General features: G+C 42.4%; 1 protein-coding gene across 1 annotated transcript in view; it reads right to left on the reverse strand.

Moving 5' to 3' along the window:
• Positions 1 to 428: 428 nt before the first annotated feature.
• Positions 429 to 20,285, reverse strand: part of scn4ba (sodium channel, voltage-gated, type IV, beta a) — a 41,904-nt gene continuing 22,047 nt past the window's right edge. Inside the window, exons 3-6 of the mRNA XM_076282818.1 lie at positions 18,119 to 18,270; positions 2,959 to 3,181; positions 1,971 to 2,100; positions 429 to 1,421 (exon numbers count right to left, since the gene is read on the reverse strand). Coding sequence (XP_076138933.1) covers positions 1,328 to 1,421; positions 1,971 to 2,100; positions 2,959 to 3,181; positions 18,119 to 18,270 — 599 coding nt within the window. The 3' untranslated portion in view covers positions 429 to 1,327. The remainder of the gene's footprint in view (positions 1,422 to 1,970; positions 2,101 to 2,958; positions 3,182 to 18,118; positions 18,271 to 20,285) is intronic.

Genomic DNA, 20,285 nt, shown 5'->3' on the forward strand with positions numbered 1-20,285 from the left:
GATAGAGAAACCAAAACATAATAGAGAGTGAACTTGTACATGGTGGGTCTCATATGGTGCAGTGTACATACAGTATGTCTATATAAAATCATTCAACATGCAAAAAATGCTTTTTGTTTTGTTTTGTTCTCAAAGCAGCGTCATAATAGTCCATTCATTTCATGAGGGATGGGATCATGTTCTGGGGGATTGTCTTTTTTTTTCTTACTATTCCTCCATGTTTTTATATATTCATTAAAATCTCTATATATTTTTTAAAATCTTTGATTAAAACGTTAGCGTATATATATTTTGTGTGTGTGTGTGAGTAGCAGAAGGAAGGAAGATTCCATAAAAGCGTAAGGAAGTCAGAAGCATGTGCAGGCACCTGTGACGCATCTAAAGCGAAAGGAAAAGTCTGTGCAGGGCTGGATTTAGAAACAGCTCCACCCTCCAGCGTCAAGGGCTCATTTGTGTGGGTTTTTATTTATCATTCTACACTTCCTGCACCTTTAACAGACTGTAGACTGTAGAGTAGGGTCTAGGATATGTGCTGAGAGGTCTAACGTGTGTTTTAATCATGTCATTGCCTCCACTGCTTGAGGAATATCTGATAAGCAGAGCAATGGTGTAGACAGCACTGAAAGAAGGGTCTTGTTTTGCTTGCCTAGATTTTTCCCCCTCAGTAGTGTTACTTTGGAATGCATGTAAGTGTTTACAAATATGAGCTTTATGTTACTATACGGTAAAAAAAAATGAACTGTTCTTCATGTGCTGCAGTGAGCTGAGTTGAACCTGTCCAGCGAAGATGCTGACAGACCTTTGGCAGTGTGTGTGGAGGCTGTGGGTGTCCAGTGCTAACTCAGAGGGACAAGGGGCAACACATCTAAAAAGCTCCTCTGTCTCTCCCCGCACACACCCACTGAAATCTACAGTCATTACTGGATCTGAATCTGAATGTCTATACTGAACCCAGTCTTCAGCCCATGTAAACAGGAGAGGATCTGTTGTTGTTTGTTGCTAAGGGTGAAGCTAGCATAGCAATGTTTATGAATCCAGCCCGTGACACTTTCCTATAAATCCAAGTCTCAAGCGCAATCATAATAATAATAATAATAATAATAATAATAATAATAATAATAATAATAATAATAATAATAATTTAAAAAAATAATAATCATATGTTCCAATCCATGAAGTACAATTCCCCATTAGGGTCAAGAGAATAAAGCAGTCCATTATAGTAATCTCTGTCTATACACATCTTCTTCACCATATATTTATATATGTATATACACTTGCATGTATACATATATACATGGAGTGGTATGTAGAAACATACACGCCTTCATGCCTTTGGTGTTGCTTTGTTATCTGCTTTGGAGCCGGAGAGACCATTCTCTGTGTTGTCATTCCCTGAAGAACTCACAAGGCACTCTTTGCTGAATGACAGAAAGAGAGAGAGAGAGAGAGAGAGAGAGAGAGAGAGAGATTCTATTAATTTAAATGTAATGTCATTATTGTAAACACAATTCAAATGTTAATTGTCAGGCAATTGGAACTTCACAAAACACACAAAAAAAAAAAAAACAGTCACAGTCACAATGCTTAAATGGCCATAGGCCTTTGGCTGAAATATTAGTATTTTTACATTCCAAAACAAACCAGGAAACCTTTCACCTAAAATTTGCTGTCATAATGACATAATGCCACTGTGTTATGCCAGACACCATAGAAACATTTAAATGTAACCAACATGACCAATGTGCAGTTCTATGCACATCAGAATCTATGTATAGCACTGCATAGATTCCCCTTCCCTACCCTTTTCTGTTTCACTTTCTTGGCAAGACAGTCTTGAGAGAAAAAAAAAACAACAATAAAAAGTCACAACATTACAAAATATTTTTTTTAACGATTACTGCCATTTTCACACAGACACACCTACACAAACACACTCACACACACACACACACACATTGTCAACTTACTTTTTCTCTTGGACCTTGCCGAGAATGTGGAGCACAAGGGATTTGATGACCATGGCTAAGACAATGAATCCGATGACCCCTCCAACCACTGACATGATGATAACGGTGAGTGTGTTGTCCACTTCCCGCACTACCCAGACCAGGAGTGTGGTGTTGGGAAGAGAAGATAGGCCACAAGGACAGAGAGTGGTTAGCATCACACAGCTCGAAAGTGTTGAAAAGTGAAAGGTCAGGCAAGGTTATTTATTCATAGAGCACAATTCATTCACAATAACAATTCAAAGTGTTTTACAAATGAGAAAAGACAGAAACATTAAGATAATGATGAACTTTATGAAGAGTATTAAATGTTGATTACATCAATTTTAAGTTAACAAAGAGAAAAACATTTAGAGTGTGTGTTCCCTCTTGTAAAAACGTTGGTTATTGTTTGGTGTGTGCATTGTGATGATTTAGGGCCAGGTCCCTGTAGCTGGATTAAAGGTGCTATATGTGCTAGGTGCTATATATAAGACATATACTGTAATAAATCGTACAGTGACCATAACATGACATCTAACATTAAAGAAACATGCTAATTCTGGCTTCACTGACAACAATGGTACAGCCAGGATATTCACAATTCAAACGTTCATTTGCAGCCAGCGAATGCTACAGTAGTAGCATTTCAACCTTTGTACTGCCAGATTAGCCTATTTAAAGCACTCAAATGTTTTGATTTTGCTTTGGACTGCCAGATTAGCCTGTTTAATGCTCTCAAATGTTTTGATTTTGCTTTGGACTGCCAGATTAGCCTACAGTATTTAATGCTCTCAAATGTTTTGATTTTGGACTGCAATGCCCGTTTTAAACACTAGTGGTCATTCTTACATATAACACCTTTAATCCTAGTCCTAGAATCTCCACTGGAAAATGCTTTTAGTCTAGCAACCGGCATGATACATGCATAGGAAAAAAAACAGCCCCTAATGTTTTGGGGAGAACCTACGTTCATCGACAACTATGAGGGTCAGGGTGGCACTGTGGTTGCGGCCCTTCTCCTTGGGGTTTTTGCCGAAGCAGATGTAGTCCCCCGCGTCCTCAAAGGTGATGTTCTTGAAGATGATGGAGATGTTGCTCGTCTTACTGGAACCCACAAACTCCACGCGCTCGTTCAGGATGACCACATGAGGATCAATGCCCTCCATTGGTATCAAGCCCTCACACAGTGGCTGTTGGGAGGAGGCAGTGAGATTCATTAATGTTTATGTTTGTTGTTATTAGGGCCCAAGCACCGAATGGCGCAAGGCCCTATTGTTTTTGGAAGGATTATTAGGGCCCGAGCACCGGAGGAGGCGCAAGGTGGTTATTCTGTTTAGGGAATAGGGATTTGTCTGCCGTACTTGTGGCGGTGCCCCCTCAAATAAAATCTGTGCCCCCTCTAGTGTGACCACCATAGAGGCTATTACGTTTCTATTTTGTTGTTATTTCACATAGATTATGGTCTTCTTTCGTTAGTTAGACTACCTGCAGCAGCATAAAACTCACACAGCCTCTCCTTGTCCCGCTCTCACACACACAACGGAGACTCCCCTCCGTGGCCTAGGCTATATGAGCGGAAGGAGCGCATTGACTCCAGCACAGCTCCCCTCACAGGGCCCCACGCTTCCTGCAAACACCCACCCACACCTCAGACCTAACCCTATCCCAAAACCTAACCCTAGCCCTAACCCCAAACCTAGCCCTAACCCTAGGGCTTGGAGGGAGCCACAGCCCCCTGCCTAACCCTAGGGCTGCCCTGGAGAGCTGGCCCAGTTGTTCTCACTCAGAACAGACAGAATATCCTCTATCTCCTTCTCCATACTTTATAATGCATAGTTGCCTAGTTCTTCCATCTATTTTCTTCTTTTTGACCTCTAACCTTGCTGATCAGACATTCCTAATGGCTTGCTCATCTCTCTTGGCACAAAGCCTTATTTGTGTGGCTAATATTAGTCCTCTGCCATCCCCAGGAACTGCCACCAGCCTGCCCTAGTCACAGGCAAGATGGACTGAAAGGATCTGGTCATATTCTGAGGCTGCCAATATTCACTTTCACTTCATGTTCACTTCTTGGCATGCAGGCATTCCAGTTCATGGTCACAACAGTACTCCTTGTCTTCACAATCCTCAAAACAGAGAATCAATTGACCGAGTGCTTGTTGTCCAGAACACAGGACAACACTTGGTCTGGCACCGCTTGTGCTATGCGTCTTTTACTAGTATTTCCAGGCTGCAACCAAAGTCCAGTGAAAAATCTGCAGATGTGAATAAGTATAAGTATAAGTATAAGTATATATACTCTTTTGATCCTGTGAGGGAAATTTGGTCTCTGCATTTATCCCAATCCGTGAATTAGTGAAACACACACAGCACACAGGGAACACACAGTGAAGGTGAAGCACACGCTAATCCCGGCGCAGTGAGCTGCCTGCAACAACAGCGGCGCTCGGGGAGCAGTGAGGGGTTCTGGTCGGGGTTCGAACCGGCAACCCTCCGGCTACAAGTCCGAAGCGCTAACCAGTAGGCCACGGCTGCCCCTAAAGGTGCTGGTCCAAGCAATCCAACAACATTGACAAGGAGTTCTGTTGTGACCATGAACTGGAATGCCTGCATGTTTAATTCTGATGAAAAATATGATGTGTGGAAATACGTGCAAAAAGTAATAGAAATAGAAAGTAGAATAAAAAACCAGATTGGATAAATCCGAACTCAATTCACACACTTTGATCCAAAGACAATAGTATGCATGTGACTCCAAACAAATATTAATATTAGAATATTAGATATTCTGTTTGTCCATTTTAAATATAAGGATAAAAACAGATATTTTCATGACTACAATGCGAGATAATGCAAATCATTGTCACATACAAGTATCTTAATTCCCACCTAAATAAACGTTTATTGATGTCACGCAAGATGTAAAGTTGTCTTATGTTCCCAAGGTCCTATGTTCCCAGGGCCCTATTGTTCCCATGGTCCTATGTTCCCAAGGTCCTATGTTCCCAGGGTCCATGATCTCCTGTTTAATTTTCTGTTCATGCCACATTGGTAGGCTGAAATCAATGGTTACCAGCAGGGCTTTGAACCGATTTGTTTCCCCAATCGGTTCGTTCCGAACAGAAACGGAATTATAACGTTTCCGGTTATGAGTTCCACCAATAAATTGACGTTCCCGAACCGGTTAGAACAAAAAAATACTGTTCCCGGAACGGTTAATTTCGTTCTTGTCAGCTTTTTAATGCTATAGAATTATCAGAGGCGATTGCTCTAAGACTACAGGGGAAGCTCAGCCTCCTCTAAAATATCACGGAAAATCGCATCAAATAACACTATTACATTAGCTTCTAGCCTACTATTCCAACTAGAACATGCTGAAAAAATTTTCAACTTCATGGCTAGTTTGTTCAGCAATAAGGTTTTGCCGGTCATTTATCGTGATTTCGCACCCGTAATACATTGCTGTAACAACACGATCTATCAAAAAACCATGCAAAAAACCCATAGACGCTCGGCTTCACTGGCTTTCAATGGCACTACAAAGTGGGCTGATCTCAGTGCAGAAAAGCTACACGTTTATTGGACAAGCGCCACAAAATCGTCATTTCCAGGGAAGCCCGGCGTCTCTGGGAGTGAATGGGACAGTGGGATGGCCCGGACGCCAAGCTTCTGTATGATGATTGGAGGAACCGTTATAGAGGCTGGACTCTTTTTGATTGACAGCATATGTCGCGATCTGACAGGAAGTGGTTCAAGTTCAAGACAGGGATGCGTTAACGTTAGTGTTGGCAGGTGAAGCCGAGAGACAAGGCAAGTTACAGCTCAAATTCTCATAATTTGGGAGCAATACAGTCGGTTTCTATTTGTCTTTGTAAATAGCATACTGTAAATAAAACCGTAATGTGGAGTTACAGAGTTTGTGACTTGCTTTTGTTCCAGTTGTGTATTTAGGCTAAATTAGGTAGCTTGTGTAGGCTACATGCCATGTCTGCCATGCCAACTCTATAGCCTACTGTTTGGGATACTTTTTGCCCTCAAAGAACAATATAGCACCTTAATAATATTAATTTAATAATTTACCATTTTTATCAGAGCTTCCCCTGTTCCAAAGAGCAGCAATCGCCACTGAGAATTATGTCACATCTTTCTCATCCAGCTTAAACCAAATGTAATAATATTACAATCATTATTAAATAATAATTATTATATTATTATTAATAATAATTAAATAGGCCTACAATTATTTCAAATGTGTAGTTTATTGTTAAAAGAGAAAATTTCCACACAAACGTAACAACATTATTAAGACACTTGGTTATGCCACTAGGGCAGGCGCGCCTGCAGGTGTATGTCCGAACGCACTGTGCGTACCATCACTCAACAACGAGAGAAAATTTACCTTGTGTGTGTGTATATTCACACCATATTGGCCTACCATACCTTTCCAACTATGCACACTGCACAGTATCCCATTAGTTGCATGCCATCAGGCTATTTACAATTTTCTATTAAGTAAAGTTAGTGAACACTTATCAAAATTAACGCGCACACATGTTTGAGCAGGAGAGAATACGCACGCAGGCACGCATAGGCTACTTGTTTTTCTTTTACTCGGCTTTCTATATGGTTATCAGCACACAATGTTGAGCTAATTCACTAACTCAATACTCATCATGGATCATGGAAAGCCAGACGTTACAGTAGCTATAACACAACTAAAGGTAGCTTTAGCCTGTATAGGGATGTATAAAGTTGCCCAAATGAATAGGTAATTGTAGACGTTGTTGTTGCATTATTGCATGTGGATGTTGTTATGCTATGTATGCACGAACCTAAAGGGAAAATACTGTCCACGCGTGAACGGTTTTTTCGGGGGGGGGTGGGTGTGCGTACCATAGCATTAATTCCTGCAGGCGCCCCTGCACTAACTCGGCAACAACAAATTCCAACTGTCGGGGGAAAAGGCCATCCAGTAGGCCTACTCATACCGTAACAAGCCATCTGTGCATTAGGCAAACAGAGGTGTTGGCGCCATTTAGCCAAATGTTCGCTAGTCCATCATTAACGTGGAGTCGACAAATATAGCTATTGTTATTGTGTTTGGAATGAGCATTTTAATTAACGATGGATCGTAATTTACCTCTTATTTAAGATGTGGAGTGGAGACTTTGTAATCCACCGCTCTCTCTCCATTCAGTCAGCGAATGTCTGATGTGATGTCACACAAGTGAACCTCAGCCGTCATGGTAACGTGCGCAGGAAAATAATTACTTTTAGTTAATTAGGCAACGAAAACTTTGAGGAACCAAATAAAACCGGTATTAACCGGTTACCATTATTTTTAAATAAGTGTTCCTGTTCCAGAACATAAAAAATAATAACGTTTCCGGTTTCGTTCCTGTTCCCTGTAAAATACAAAAAGTTCCCGGTTTTCGTTTTCGTTCCTTGAACCGGTTCAAAGCCCTGGTTACCAGGTGAAAACTCATGCAATGTGCCACCCATATCATCCCACATAGTCTCTATTTGGGGACAGAGATTTTGCCCCAGGTGTGGCCCAGGGACTCCACAGCACCCCTTTATGTCATTGAGTCTTGTGGTCAGCAAATATTTTCATCCCCACACACAAAAGTTGGTAGGGATGTGGACCTCCTTAAGAATATTAGGGGATGGGGGTCATCCCTAGCCTGGCGGGCCATCCTATATCATTGAAATGTATAGTCTGGAATCGAATCATTCACCTGCTTAATCCAAGGGGCGGGCAGATAATTGTCTTTCAAACTGCCTAGGCATGCAATAGGCCAGCGCTACGACCATATCCGGTCGGCAAAAAGGCAAATACATCCTTCTTCGAAAGGAATGACTTAAGTGCATTGTGTTGCTCTACTTTCAAAGAAAAGCACAAGTCCAACTCCTCCAAAGTTGACGCCAACAGCGATTCAAACAACCGCTCTTCGTTCGCCATAGCCACCTTCCTTGTTGTTCACCGTCGCAGGATGTCGTTATCCTGTTAAGCCCGCCTTAAGACTCTCTAACGAAATAGAGCGCTGTGATTGGAGAACATCCACGGTGTTAAGCCAATAGAAATTCCTATGGTTCGATACTAGACGTACAGGCTGAGCAAATTAATTTGCCGCCGCTAGGGTGTGTCTAGATTTCTAGGCTAGGTCATCCCCAGTGGATAGGCTTAAAGCAGGGTTTTTAGGATCAACTGTTATCTGCATTGCACTGCATATCACAAAAAGTCATAAACTAATAACTTGGAAGTTATTACAGCCCCGTATTTCCATCATTGTACCCTACATATGTGGTGTAGTACCATCTAGTGACTACCGTCAGTGTAAAACGTCACACCCAACAGAATGTGAGCAAGTGCTTCCTATGTAGAAAACATGCAAAACCAAATAGCACACACATATACATTTGACAAACGCACCACATGTCAGTGCTTTGTTGGATTCCGAAATGTCATGGGTCGCGAACCGCTCGGGCCTGCCATTGCCGCTATATTTTTACATTGCTTTGGATAAAAGCATAAGTATAAGTAATGTAATGTGAACACTGTTCACACAACTTTATTTGTTGGTTAAACACACTAGCACAACGCCACAATCTGTAAGTAGCCTAGCTGCAGGTTAAAACATTTAAACATCTTTTGATGCCATGAGGGAAATTTGGTCTCTGCATTTATCCCAATCTGTGAATTAGTGAAACACACACAGCACACAGTGTACACACAGTGAGGTGAAGCACACACTAATCCCAGCGCAGTGAGCTGCCTGCATCAACAGCGGCGCTCGGAGAGCAGTAAGGGGTTAAGTGCCTTGCTCAAGGGCACTTCAGCCGTGCCTACTGGTCGGGGTTCGAACCGGCAACCCTCTGGTTACAGGTCCGAAGTGCTAACCAGTAGGCCACGGCTGCCACAAGCATCTGCTAAGAACTATCACCATAACCACAATATATATCGGATCGCCCTCTATTACCACCAGCCCCGTATTTCCGTCCTCTTACGTGTATGTGTTACTTACTATTAATTTCTATACAAACCAAGACAGCGGATTCCTAAAGAAACGCAAGCACCCACACCATAAGTGTATCTATAGGCCTTTTCACACAGAGATCACACAAAATTTGCGGGAGGAGGAGACGTTTATTTGCTGCATCGTGTGTCTGAAAACGAGGTGAAAATTTGCCGGCCTGCTGATCTGTTCACATACCGGTAATCCAGCATTTTGGAGGCAGAACCAGCTAGCAAATTAAAACATGGCGTGTAGAGTGACAGTCGTAGGCCTTATGCGTGCGCCATCAGATGCAGCAGGTGTATGATTTTCAAAACCATGGCGGGAGAACCAACTGCACTTTGGTTAGCTGCTCCGCACATTTTTAGTAGCCTACCCTATAAATGCAAATGAAATTGCTTTGCATTATAGTGCATGTGTCAATGCTTAGAATGTCGGATTCTTGCCATTGCGTTTTTGGACAATAAAAAGTAATTTGGAAGGGAAATTGAAGAGAAGCAGGAAGCAGTTCAGATGAAAGACTCAGGGCCAGATGTACATACATTTGCAAACATAGCGTTATCAGCGTCATGGACAAACAGCAGATTGCGAACGCTGTCAGACCCAAGTTTCCGTCGTATTTATCAAACTAGTGTAAACTGCGCCTTTCTCTGCCTTTCTCCGCCCATAAACGCAATTTACGAACGTCCACAACTGAACGGCAGAGCCTACATACAAGCGCAGTTGAATGAAGTTAACTGATATCATTAAAAATAATCAAACATTTAGCGATCATGAAATAATACCATACACGATAAGATGTCAACAAGCAGTGAGATAACGAAGATCAAAAGTTTTACTCAAACTACTTGTGCACGTAGGCTATGGAAAATTGGGAATAACTAAATAGTTGAATTAAATGCTCCTAAACTGGGCTGGTGCGTTTTGTCGAGTTCAGAGACAAAAGCAGTGTTTGACATGGTAATGCTGTCTTTTAAGAAATGTTCAGTGGCCTGATCAGTAGGCCTAGTCTGTGTCTACAGGGTTTAACATGTAATGTGAACACTGTTCACACAACTTTATTTGTTGGTTAAACACACTAGCACAATGCCACAATCTGTAAGTAGCCTAGCTGCAGGTTAAAACATTTAAAACCAATTTTACAAATTAAAGCCTAGTCTACCCTACCCAAGTTTATTTATTACCTGGTTTGGTCCAACAAATATTCAGACTTATTCTAATAGTCTACTATGAAGTGTCCATTAGGCCTATGAAATCTTCAGAAATGTCTGACAACTTCTGACACAAAGAAAGAAAGAAAGAAAGAAAACTCATGTAGATTACTGAGGAGGAGAGGAGGACCAGGCTGAAGCATGTTGCCAAACAGCACAAGTGGGCTCCTTCACACTTAGGCCCAAGCCAAAAAGAAGAAATAATATGTTTGGTTTTTTTTTGTAAAAATTAGTCATTTTGTAGTTTGTTTTCTTCATAAATCTCTGGTTTTAGGCAACTTCATACTCCATGGAAGCTATGCACTATTGGCAACAATGTCACTCGCGCCTGTTTTGCTATGAAACGGCCATTTCCCTCTTTGCGCGCCCTTCTCACCTTTTTCACCCCTGACCCGTTTTCATGCCTGAAATAAAGTTGTGCGTCATGTTATTGAAGGAGAACAACATTGCTATTCCCTAAAGATGAGTTAGCTATGTTGATCATTCATCTACAAATGCTTTTGTTATGGATGCCAGAAACTGTATATTACATGACAGTTTGTAAGGGTAAAGACTGTTGTCGCAAGTTTTGGCTACAACAAAGTGTTTCTGGAGTGAAACTTTGAATTTAGTCAGACTAAGATAGCCTTGCCATATTCTTCTATCTCTAACTAGCTCATATTGAGAAGATTGCATGACGGAAATAACAGTGGACTAACTATGGGTAAATGAGGGTAACTTATAGACCATAAAGGAGTTCATTGTCCTTACGTGCTATCTCTGCTATTGCTGCTTTTGATTTTGTCAGATTTTAAATCTCCTGTTGTGGGTTGGACATATGTAGTGTCATCAAAACGCCCGCCCACGTCCTCCCTTTCCGCCTTAACGTTTTCACACTGGTGCTGGAACTTATCAATTCGGCAAAATGTCTAGGGTGGTTGGTAGTCAATTTGGCGAGACACTTTGTCCCGCCGTTCCGCCTATGTGAAAAGGACAGGCGTTCCGCGAATTTGGTACATTATTTTGCGGGGATTTGGCAGTGTGTAAGGGCCTTAAATTAGCTATGTACCAAAAATTACATTTTACCGTGACTCGAAGAGCTATAAACAGTGTTGTAAGGCTGCGTGTACAAATCCGCTTGGAGCTCCAGTGTAATTTTGAGGTAGCGACGAGAATTCTCAGTCTAACCGTTCATGTGCCGTTGAAAGGGTGGAAGTAGACGACTCACCAAGCCAGCACTAACCTCCGAGCGCGGTAAACAAAATCGAATATTTCAGGCAGTAAAAGCCCCGGTAAGAACCAAACCAGATTTTGTTCAAATCTACACACCTACTGAAAAATTTAAGGTTCATTTATCAAATGTTATTTTGAAGTATTAAAAAAACATTGTTGTTTTAGAATTTTCGGACGAAATGGGTGATAAATGGAGGTGTTACGATACAGTATATAATAAGCCTATGGACACATGGAAGAGGGTGTGCAACATATGCAGTGCATGGAGGTGGTGGAGGTGGAAAAAAGGCATTCAGAACATGTTTGATGATAGTGGAGGTTATTGTCCAATGTTACAATACCAATGGTATGGTATTAAATGGTTCTGGGAGTGTTGATGAGTTTACATATTGTGAATGTGGATAATACAGTGTAATTTTTGAATGTTGAAAGTTGCAATTGGTGAATAAACTGTGTGCTGAGTCTCTTTCACTAATTCAGGGATAAATGCAGAGACCAAATAATCAAAAGAGTATATATACTTACTTACTAACTAAACTCTTTTGACAGGTGGATAAACTCTAATAAGTGGGGGATACACTCTACTAGTTCTGAAATTTCAGGTGGATAAACTGAGTTTACTTGTGTTTAGCCTCCACTACATCCCTGGTTCAATTCACATAAGTCGAGCGACGAGTAAGAATGAACAGGTATGATAAGGGATCAGATTCCAAAAATAATTCAGAGGAAATGCATGGATTCCAGTTTCTTCCAGTAGCAGCAACTGGAATCTATGCATTTCCACGGAATTATTTTTGGAATCTGATCCCTTATCATACCTGTTCATTCTTACTCGTCGCTCGACTTATCGTGACTACATTCAAGATGGCTGCAAATGCTAAACTTTGTGAAGATACTGTCTGTATAAATTGTCTTGTAAGTAAACTACCAGTGCTTTTTTAAAGTTATCAATGTCTCGTTTTAAATGTCAGGGCCACTGGCGCCTTAATGCAGGGGCTTACCTGGGCTTCAGCCCAGGGGCCTCGACCAATGAGGGGCCTCCTAATAATAATAATGATAATCAATAATAATAAACGTCGTGTCCATATTCACGGCGTCATTAGCCTACTCTGGAGCTAGCCTAAATAATTGAGCACATCGTACTGCTCTACAATTAGGCTACATCCATGAAGAGGCCCCCTTTGTCTTATCCAATTCTAAAATGTAAAAAAATGTAACAAAACGTAATAAATCCCAACGGGGGGTAGAGGAGCTAGAGGAGAGGCTGAAACTGACTGACAAACTTATCATACAAACTCTGGAGATAACGTGGGTAGGATTGAAGCAACAATAAACGAATGACGTGGATTCCTGTAACTGTCCATGAAAACAGAAGGCATAGCAGGTAAATATCGTAACAAATAGCCTGGAAATGAAACGGCTTTAAAAACATGTATTTCACTTGTCTCATTGGAGTGAACGCAGAACATGGGCTGTGGCGCAAATAAATGAATTAGTGATCACCAACAGCTAAGTTTGTGCTAACCCATTCGCACATATAATAGTCTATGTTATGTTTTCTCCATTGTTAACGTGAGATATGTCTCCATGTAGTGTAGTGATAATGCATAAGGTAGCCATGTTCACGTCACATGAGCCAGCTTGTTCTGTAGGCTAAATTTCTGTCCCTCCCAAACTGCGTTAAACTGGTGTGTTAAGTAGACAGAATTTCAAAAAAACTCCTGTAGTCTAGTCGTGATTTCATGAACCCAGAAATGTTGAGTACCCTAAAGTTTTATTGCAGAAATGTCATCTATTGGCCTAGTGGGTGGAATTCAACTTGGTTGCCTAAAGTTGCACTTTGGGCAATTTGCATAATTAGCATAAAAAGGCATGGGGGGGGGGGGTCCTTAAAAAACATATAGCCCAGGGACCTCGGGTGGTAGTAAGGCGCCCCTGGTCAGGGCCCTCGGAAGTCTACCAATGAAGTGTGGAGATACATTGAGCCTCGTAAATGGTGTAAAACAGTGATTTATTTGCATGGCTTGCCCGATGCCGAAGCACCACCATTGAAAAAGCTGTTGGTAGCATCGGCTAACTAGCGCCAGATTTTGGAGTGCAGGGGACAAGCCGAGATGGGCTATGAGACATACGTTCACACTCGGTATCATGTTTCAACACACTTTAGGTCAATATCACACCGGAATTTTCCTTTAATGCTGTATTCACAGCACGGTGAATGACAAACGGTGACAAAATGCTGTTGTTTATGAGTTCATAGCCTGGTTATTTATCAAGGACACTGGCGCCTTAATGCAGGGGCTTACCTGGGCTTCAGCCCAGGGGCCTCGACCAATGAGGGGCCTCCTAATAATAATAATGATAATCAATAATAATAAACGTCGTGTCCATATTCGCGGCGTCATTAGCCTACTCTGGAGCTAGCCTAAATAATTGAGCACATCGTACTGCTCTACAATTAGGCTACATCCATGCAGAGGCCCCCTTTGTCTTATCCAATTCTAAAATGTAACAAAATGTAACAAAACGTAATAAATCCCAACGGGGGGTAGAGGAGCTAGAGGAGAGGCTGAAACTGACTGACAAACTTATCATACAAACTCTGGAGATAACGTGGGTAGGATTGAAGCAACGATAAACGAATGACGTGGATTCCTGTAACTGTCCATGAAAATAGAAGGCATAGCAGGTAAATATCGTAACAAATAGCCTGGAAATGAAACGGCTTTAAAAACATGTATTTCACTTGTCTCATTGGAGTGAACGCAGAACATGGGCTGTGGCGCAAATAAATGAATTAGTGATCACCAACAGCTAAGTTTGTGCTAACCCATTCGCACATATAATAGTCTATGTTATGTTTTCTCCATTGTTAACGTGAGATATGTCTCCATGTAGTGTAGTGATAATGCATAAGGTAGCCATGTTCACGTCACATGAGCCAGCTTGTTCTGTAGGCTAAATTTCTGTCCCTCCCAAACTGCGTTAAACTGGTGTGTTAAGTAGACAGAATTTCAAAAAAACTCCTGTAGTCTAGTCGTGATTTCATGAACCCAGAAATGTTGAGTACCCTAAAGTTTTATTGCAGAAATGTCATCTATTGGCCTAGTGGGTGGAATTCAACTTGGTTGCCTAAAGTTGCACTTTGGGCAATTTGCATAATTAGCATAAAAAGGCATGGGGGGGGGGGGGGTCCTTAAAAAACATATAGCCCAGGGGCCTCGGGTGGTATTAAGGCGCCCCTGGTCAGGGCCCTCGGAAGTCTACCAATGAAGTGTGGAGATACATTGAGCCTCGTAAATGGTGTAAAACAGTGATTTATTTGCATGGCTAGCCCGATGCCGAAGCACCACCATTGAAAAAGCTGTTGGTAGCATCGGCTAACTAGCGCCAGATTTTGGAGTGCAGGGGACAAGCCGAGATGGGCTATGAGACATACGTTCACACTCGGTATCATGTTTCAACACACTTTAGGTCAATATCACACCGGAATTTTCCTTTAATGCTGTATTCACAGCACGGTGAATGACAAACGGTGACAAAATGCTGTTGTTTATGAGTTCATAGCCTGGTTATTTATCAAGGACACTGGCGCCTTAATGCAGGGGCTTACCTGGGCTTCAGCCCAGGGGCCTCGACCAATGAGGGGCCTCCTAATAATAATAATGATAATCAATAATAATTAGTTAAAGTTGCACTTTGGGCAATTTGCATAATTAGCATAAAAAGGCATGGGGGGGGGGGGGGGGGTCCTTAAAAAACATATAGCCCAGGGGCCTCGGGTGGTATTAAGGCGCCCCTGATCAAGGACTATATGTTATTATGATCACGCATCGCATTACCATGGGGTTACTGTGTAGGTAATGCTACGGTTAACACATGCCCATCATTACACTGGAGAGATGTTCGAAAACTTTTAAAAAAAAATTATTCTCCCGAGACGCTAGCTACTTAAGGTAGTTCGCTCATTATCTCAGATCAGTGAAGAACTACCAGAGAAAACGTTGGGGAGAAAACTCAGACAAGTTAATGTTAGACTTAGACTAGCTGTGTTACAGTTTCTCGTTGCAAAATTAAAATCTCCATGCGCTTTTGTAGGCTACACGCAGTCTCAAAAACACTGTTTACAGCTCTTGAGTCACGTACTAGGTCATTGTTTTTATAACGATCATTTTGAAAGGACTAGGCTACACTTATGGGGTGGGTGCTATTGCGTTTTCTAAAGAATCTCCCGTCTTGGTTTTGTACAGAAACTAATATTAAGTGACACATACGTAAAAGGGAGAAGAAAATGTCACCTTCCGATATTTAGCAGGCTACGGTCTGGAATTTAATTTAATATTGTTGTAATGGTAGGATAACTACACAGATATGTGGCACAACCCCATGCATTTACCCAGTTTTCGGATAAGGCCTGTGAAATCTGGAGAGTTCTGTGTGGATTCCCAGGAGGGTGTCATATGTAAGCCTTATATGCCAGTATGTCTCATGAGAGAAAACAGCAACACCTTTTTCTAGCTGTGATGTTCAGTACCATGTAAGCAGTAGAATCCACTTTTACATTTGGAAAAAAGAAAGAAAAAAAAACCATGTTCTGGAAAACAGCACCAGAATCATGTTAATTCTATATCTACATTCATGCAATACAAACCTTAAAAACTGTGGGTGCATGTGCTTTAGCTTCAGTTTCAAACGTCACACAGACACACACTGGGTCGGGGTGAGAAACTACAATCCACGTGCTGACCTGCTGAGGATCACATTGACCCCCCCCCCCCCCCACCACCACCACCACCATCACTTCCCCCTACCTGGCCCTACTCCCACCTCCAACAACAACAACAACAGCTTGCATTCATATACCACTTCATCAAGGCACCCAAAGTGCTTTACAGTGAAGGGGGGACCTCACTAGCCACCACCAATGTGTACAGTAGCACCCACCTGGGTGATTATGCACGGCGGCCATTATGCACCTGAACGCTAACCACACAGCAGCTTGAGGTGGACATTGAGCCCCTCTCTCTCTCACTTCCACCCCACCCCTCCCCACCCTAGACCCCACCCTCAGGCGCATGCACGGGAGGGATATTGATCCCTGCGTGGCCCTGCTCTGCTGGTGGATGACAGTCCACTTACTCATCAATAGGCCGGCCAGTCACACCACCCTAAGCCGCCCAACCAAACCCCCACACAGGGGGTTGGAAGCCTTACAAATAAACAAATTAATCTACAAAACAAAGGGATTCTGATAGAGTCAGAGTTTGGAAATGCATTATATTTAGAGTCCATTAACAAACATTAATAGAACAAACAAATAAAATAAATTAAAACAGGGTATCAGGTTCTGTTTGTATCGACGTCCAGGTAGTGCAGTGCATTTACACTCTGATAGCAAACATGAATGACACAAACAAATGGATCAATAAGTAGCCATAGTTGATAAAGGCTTGCTATTAGTAGTGCTATATTTAGGGTTCCATTAACTTACATGAATGACATCACAGAATGGGTCAATTAAAAAAAGTATTTGTCATGCAGCTCCATTAATAAACAAATTAATTATACAGGCATACATCCTTAAGGAAAGAATATATATTTGGTAGATTTTTACAATGATGTTGGATAAATGAATGCTAATGCTGAACATGTACGACTACATCAATGAATGAAGTTCATTTTTTGTGGTTCTTTACATTAGGTTTCAATAAGAGAACATCATTTTGTCAGTCACTCAGACTGTGTTACAGTTTCTCGTTGCAAAATTAAAATCTCCATGCGCTTTTGTAGGCTACACGCAGTCTCAAAAACACTGTTTACAGCTCTTGAGTCACGTACTAGGTCATTGTTTTTATAACGATCATTTTGAAAGGACTAGGCTACACTTATGGGGTGGGTGCTATTGCGTTTTCTAAAGAATCTCCCGTCTTGGTTTTGTACAGAAACTAATATTAAGTGACACATACGTAAAAGGGAGAAGAACATGTCACCTTCCGATATTTAGCAGGCTACGGTCTGGAATTTAATTTAATATTGTTGTAATGGTAGGATAACTACACAGTTTACACAATAATTACACTGTGTTATAAATATTGTATATCAATGCATTTATTGTCTGTCAATTACCCAAAATTGTGGCTCTGTCTCTCATTGAACAGTAGCTTATTTAATGCATTATTTAAAAGTTTACATGAACCACGAGACCTTAACGAATTTTGAACACCCATTGTCGCAACTCTACCTTTATATGGCTCTGGCGTAACCCATTCCCAGTGAAAGACGCTAACAGTGGGCCTTATTGCACACCCGGAGAAGAGAAGGGCCTGCATACTCTTTTCCAACTCCGGGGTAGACGGCAAATATGCTCTGGTGTTGTCTGGGAGGGTTTGGAGAGTATTTTTTGTGTGTAAATGTTGTGCTGCGTTTGGGGCTGGGTGGATGAGAGTGTGTGTGAGAGTAAGAGAGAGGGCGGGGCATATTGGGGATGTTTTTTCTGTATGTTTACCTATTATTTATGAATTATTTATTGCTCTTTTTAAAAAAGCACTGACCAAGAGTGGCAACTTGAATTTCGTTGTGTTGATACTCTGTATTTTATGCAATGACAAATAAAGCTTCAATTCTATTCTATTTTTTTCAAGGGCCAAAGAAAGACAGCAGTCTGACTAAGTGTGTGGCAGCTATATACCTCGGTCCTGTTGTAGCTCCAGCTGAAGTAGAGGTTCTTGATGCCAATGCAGCTGGAGTAGACACAAGGCATTAGCACTGTGCTGCCGTTCAACGCCTCGATCACGCCCACCTTTCCTACGGACATCTCCAGAGCCTGGGCACACCACACACCTGCAGGAAGAACGGAAAAGACAAGAGAGAGACACAGAGAGAATGTAAACTCTCGCTGCAAATGGGGCAGCAAGGTGACCTCTGCAAGGCCGCCCGGGTGTAGAGTGAGAGCCTCTGAGTGAGCCATTATCTCCTGCTATTTTTACAGCTGGGGCGACGGACAACTGGCATTTTCACCAGAGCGTGGCCTGGCTCCCATAAGCTGTAGACACCTCTCTGGTGACACGACTAAATGACCCCTACAGGCCTGTATACAATAGCTATGTGCCCTACATCGGCACAGAACAGCTGTAAAGCTGCAGATATGGGGGTGAGAGACTCAAGAGGGAGAGGCAGAGGGAGAGAGAGCAGGAGAGGAAAACAAAATAAGTGAGTGTAATGGTAGCAAGCTGGTTTGTAGTGGTCCAGTGTGTATGTTGGCAAACCTCCCTCCCTGACACCTTAAAGGTGCTCTAAGCGATGTTGGGTAATTCTTCTGTTGAAATTCAAACAAAACAGAGAGCTAGCTCGCCCCTGCCTTCCACTCCCTCCCGTGGAGCCTGGGCTGTCAACAGAGACTGCATTTTTTTTACAGTTTATTCAGGGCACAGGCAGCTAGCGGATGGTGAGGTGATGTCTGCTGTATGTGACAAATAATGTTTTAGCTTAGAAACCGCGTAACATCGCTTAGATCACCTTTTAAGACTAGTGCTGGCAAGAGCTATCACCCTGGGGTTTAGCTCGATTCCTAGCACGCTCAACCTCCGATTCCGTGGTGTTGTGTGTTTGTGTGCAGATTCGAGTCTGGGGCGTGTGTAAGGCTGAGCCACGCGGTTCAACACAACATGAGGTAAAATGTAGGCGCCATTTTGTACAACAGCTTTGATAACATTTGTAATCTCATGACCAGCTTTACGATTTAACACTCTACACCCCCTCATTAGCCACATTACTACCAACCCGAAGAGGGATGAGAAGACAGTGACAGAGAGAGAGAGAACGGAGAGAGAGAGAGAGAGAGAGAGAGAGAGACAGAGAGAGAGAGAGAGAGATAGAGAACAGAGAGAAGGAATAGTACAAACCTAAGAGGAGAAAACAGGAGAAATACATGAGAGGAGAAATAGTCACACACACATACAGAGAGAGAGAGAGAGAGAGAGAGAAAGAGAGAACAATAAAGAGAGAGAGAGAAATAAAGAGAGATAAATAGAGAGAGATAAATAAATAGAGAGAGAGAGAGAAAAGAGAGTGAGATAAGGACAGGGAGAGAGGGAGAGGATAGACAGGTTGTTTTCTGTCTGGTCCACTCTGCCTCCCGCATAGTTGCACCCACCAAGAGTTTTGGCACAACACAGCGCAGGGCAGCACAGCGATAGCCGCAGCACGGTACGCCGCTATTTTTACACACCCCTGCTTTACCATGTTAATATTTCATTCCAGAGACAGACAACATAACTCCTCAGTGCTTGTATGTGTGTTCACCCGTGTGTGCTGCACACTCTCATTTGTGTGTGTGTGTGTGTGTGTGTGTGTGTGTGTGTGTGTGTGTGTGTGTGCGTGTGTGTGAGTGTGTGCGTGTGTATGCATGTATGTGTGTGTGTGTGTATGCATGTGTGTGTGTGTGTTTGTATGTGTATATGCATGTACTGTATGTGTATACATGTGTGTGTGTGTGTAGGTGTGTATGCATGTGTGTGTTTGTGTGTGTGGAGGGAGGGGGGTGTAGAGTGTTCTGACAAATGAAACAACAGAAAAAGTTCAGTTAGCGTGGATACTGAAACGCGCTCAAACTGATCACAGGCAGGCCGCTGCAGAAGCCTTGTCTGCGCGGGCTCCTTTAAGTGCCCGGTGGGAAACCTGCGCTGTCAGATGGTTGCGTCCCACAGGGGAACGGAGAGGAAATCGGACCCGTCAGCAAGTGCAGCGCTGCTGTGGAGCAGATGGCCAATAAACACACATTACACACACACACACAGACGTTGATGACGGTGATATGCTCCCCTCCTGAGCGGGCTCTGAAGGCCTGGCCGAGAGCT

The sequence above is a fragment of the Alosa pseudoharengus genome, unplaced genomic scaffold, assembly GCF_046254945.1.
Source record: "Alosa pseudoharengus isolate Yale_2024_CS ecotype anadromous, Long Island Sound unplaced genomic scaffold, YU_APseudo_1.1 YU_APseudo_1.1_scf_13, whole genome shotgun sequence".
Lineage (NCBI taxonomy): Eukaryota > Metazoa > Chordata > Actinopteri > Clupeiformes > Clupeidae > Alosa > Alosa pseudoharengus.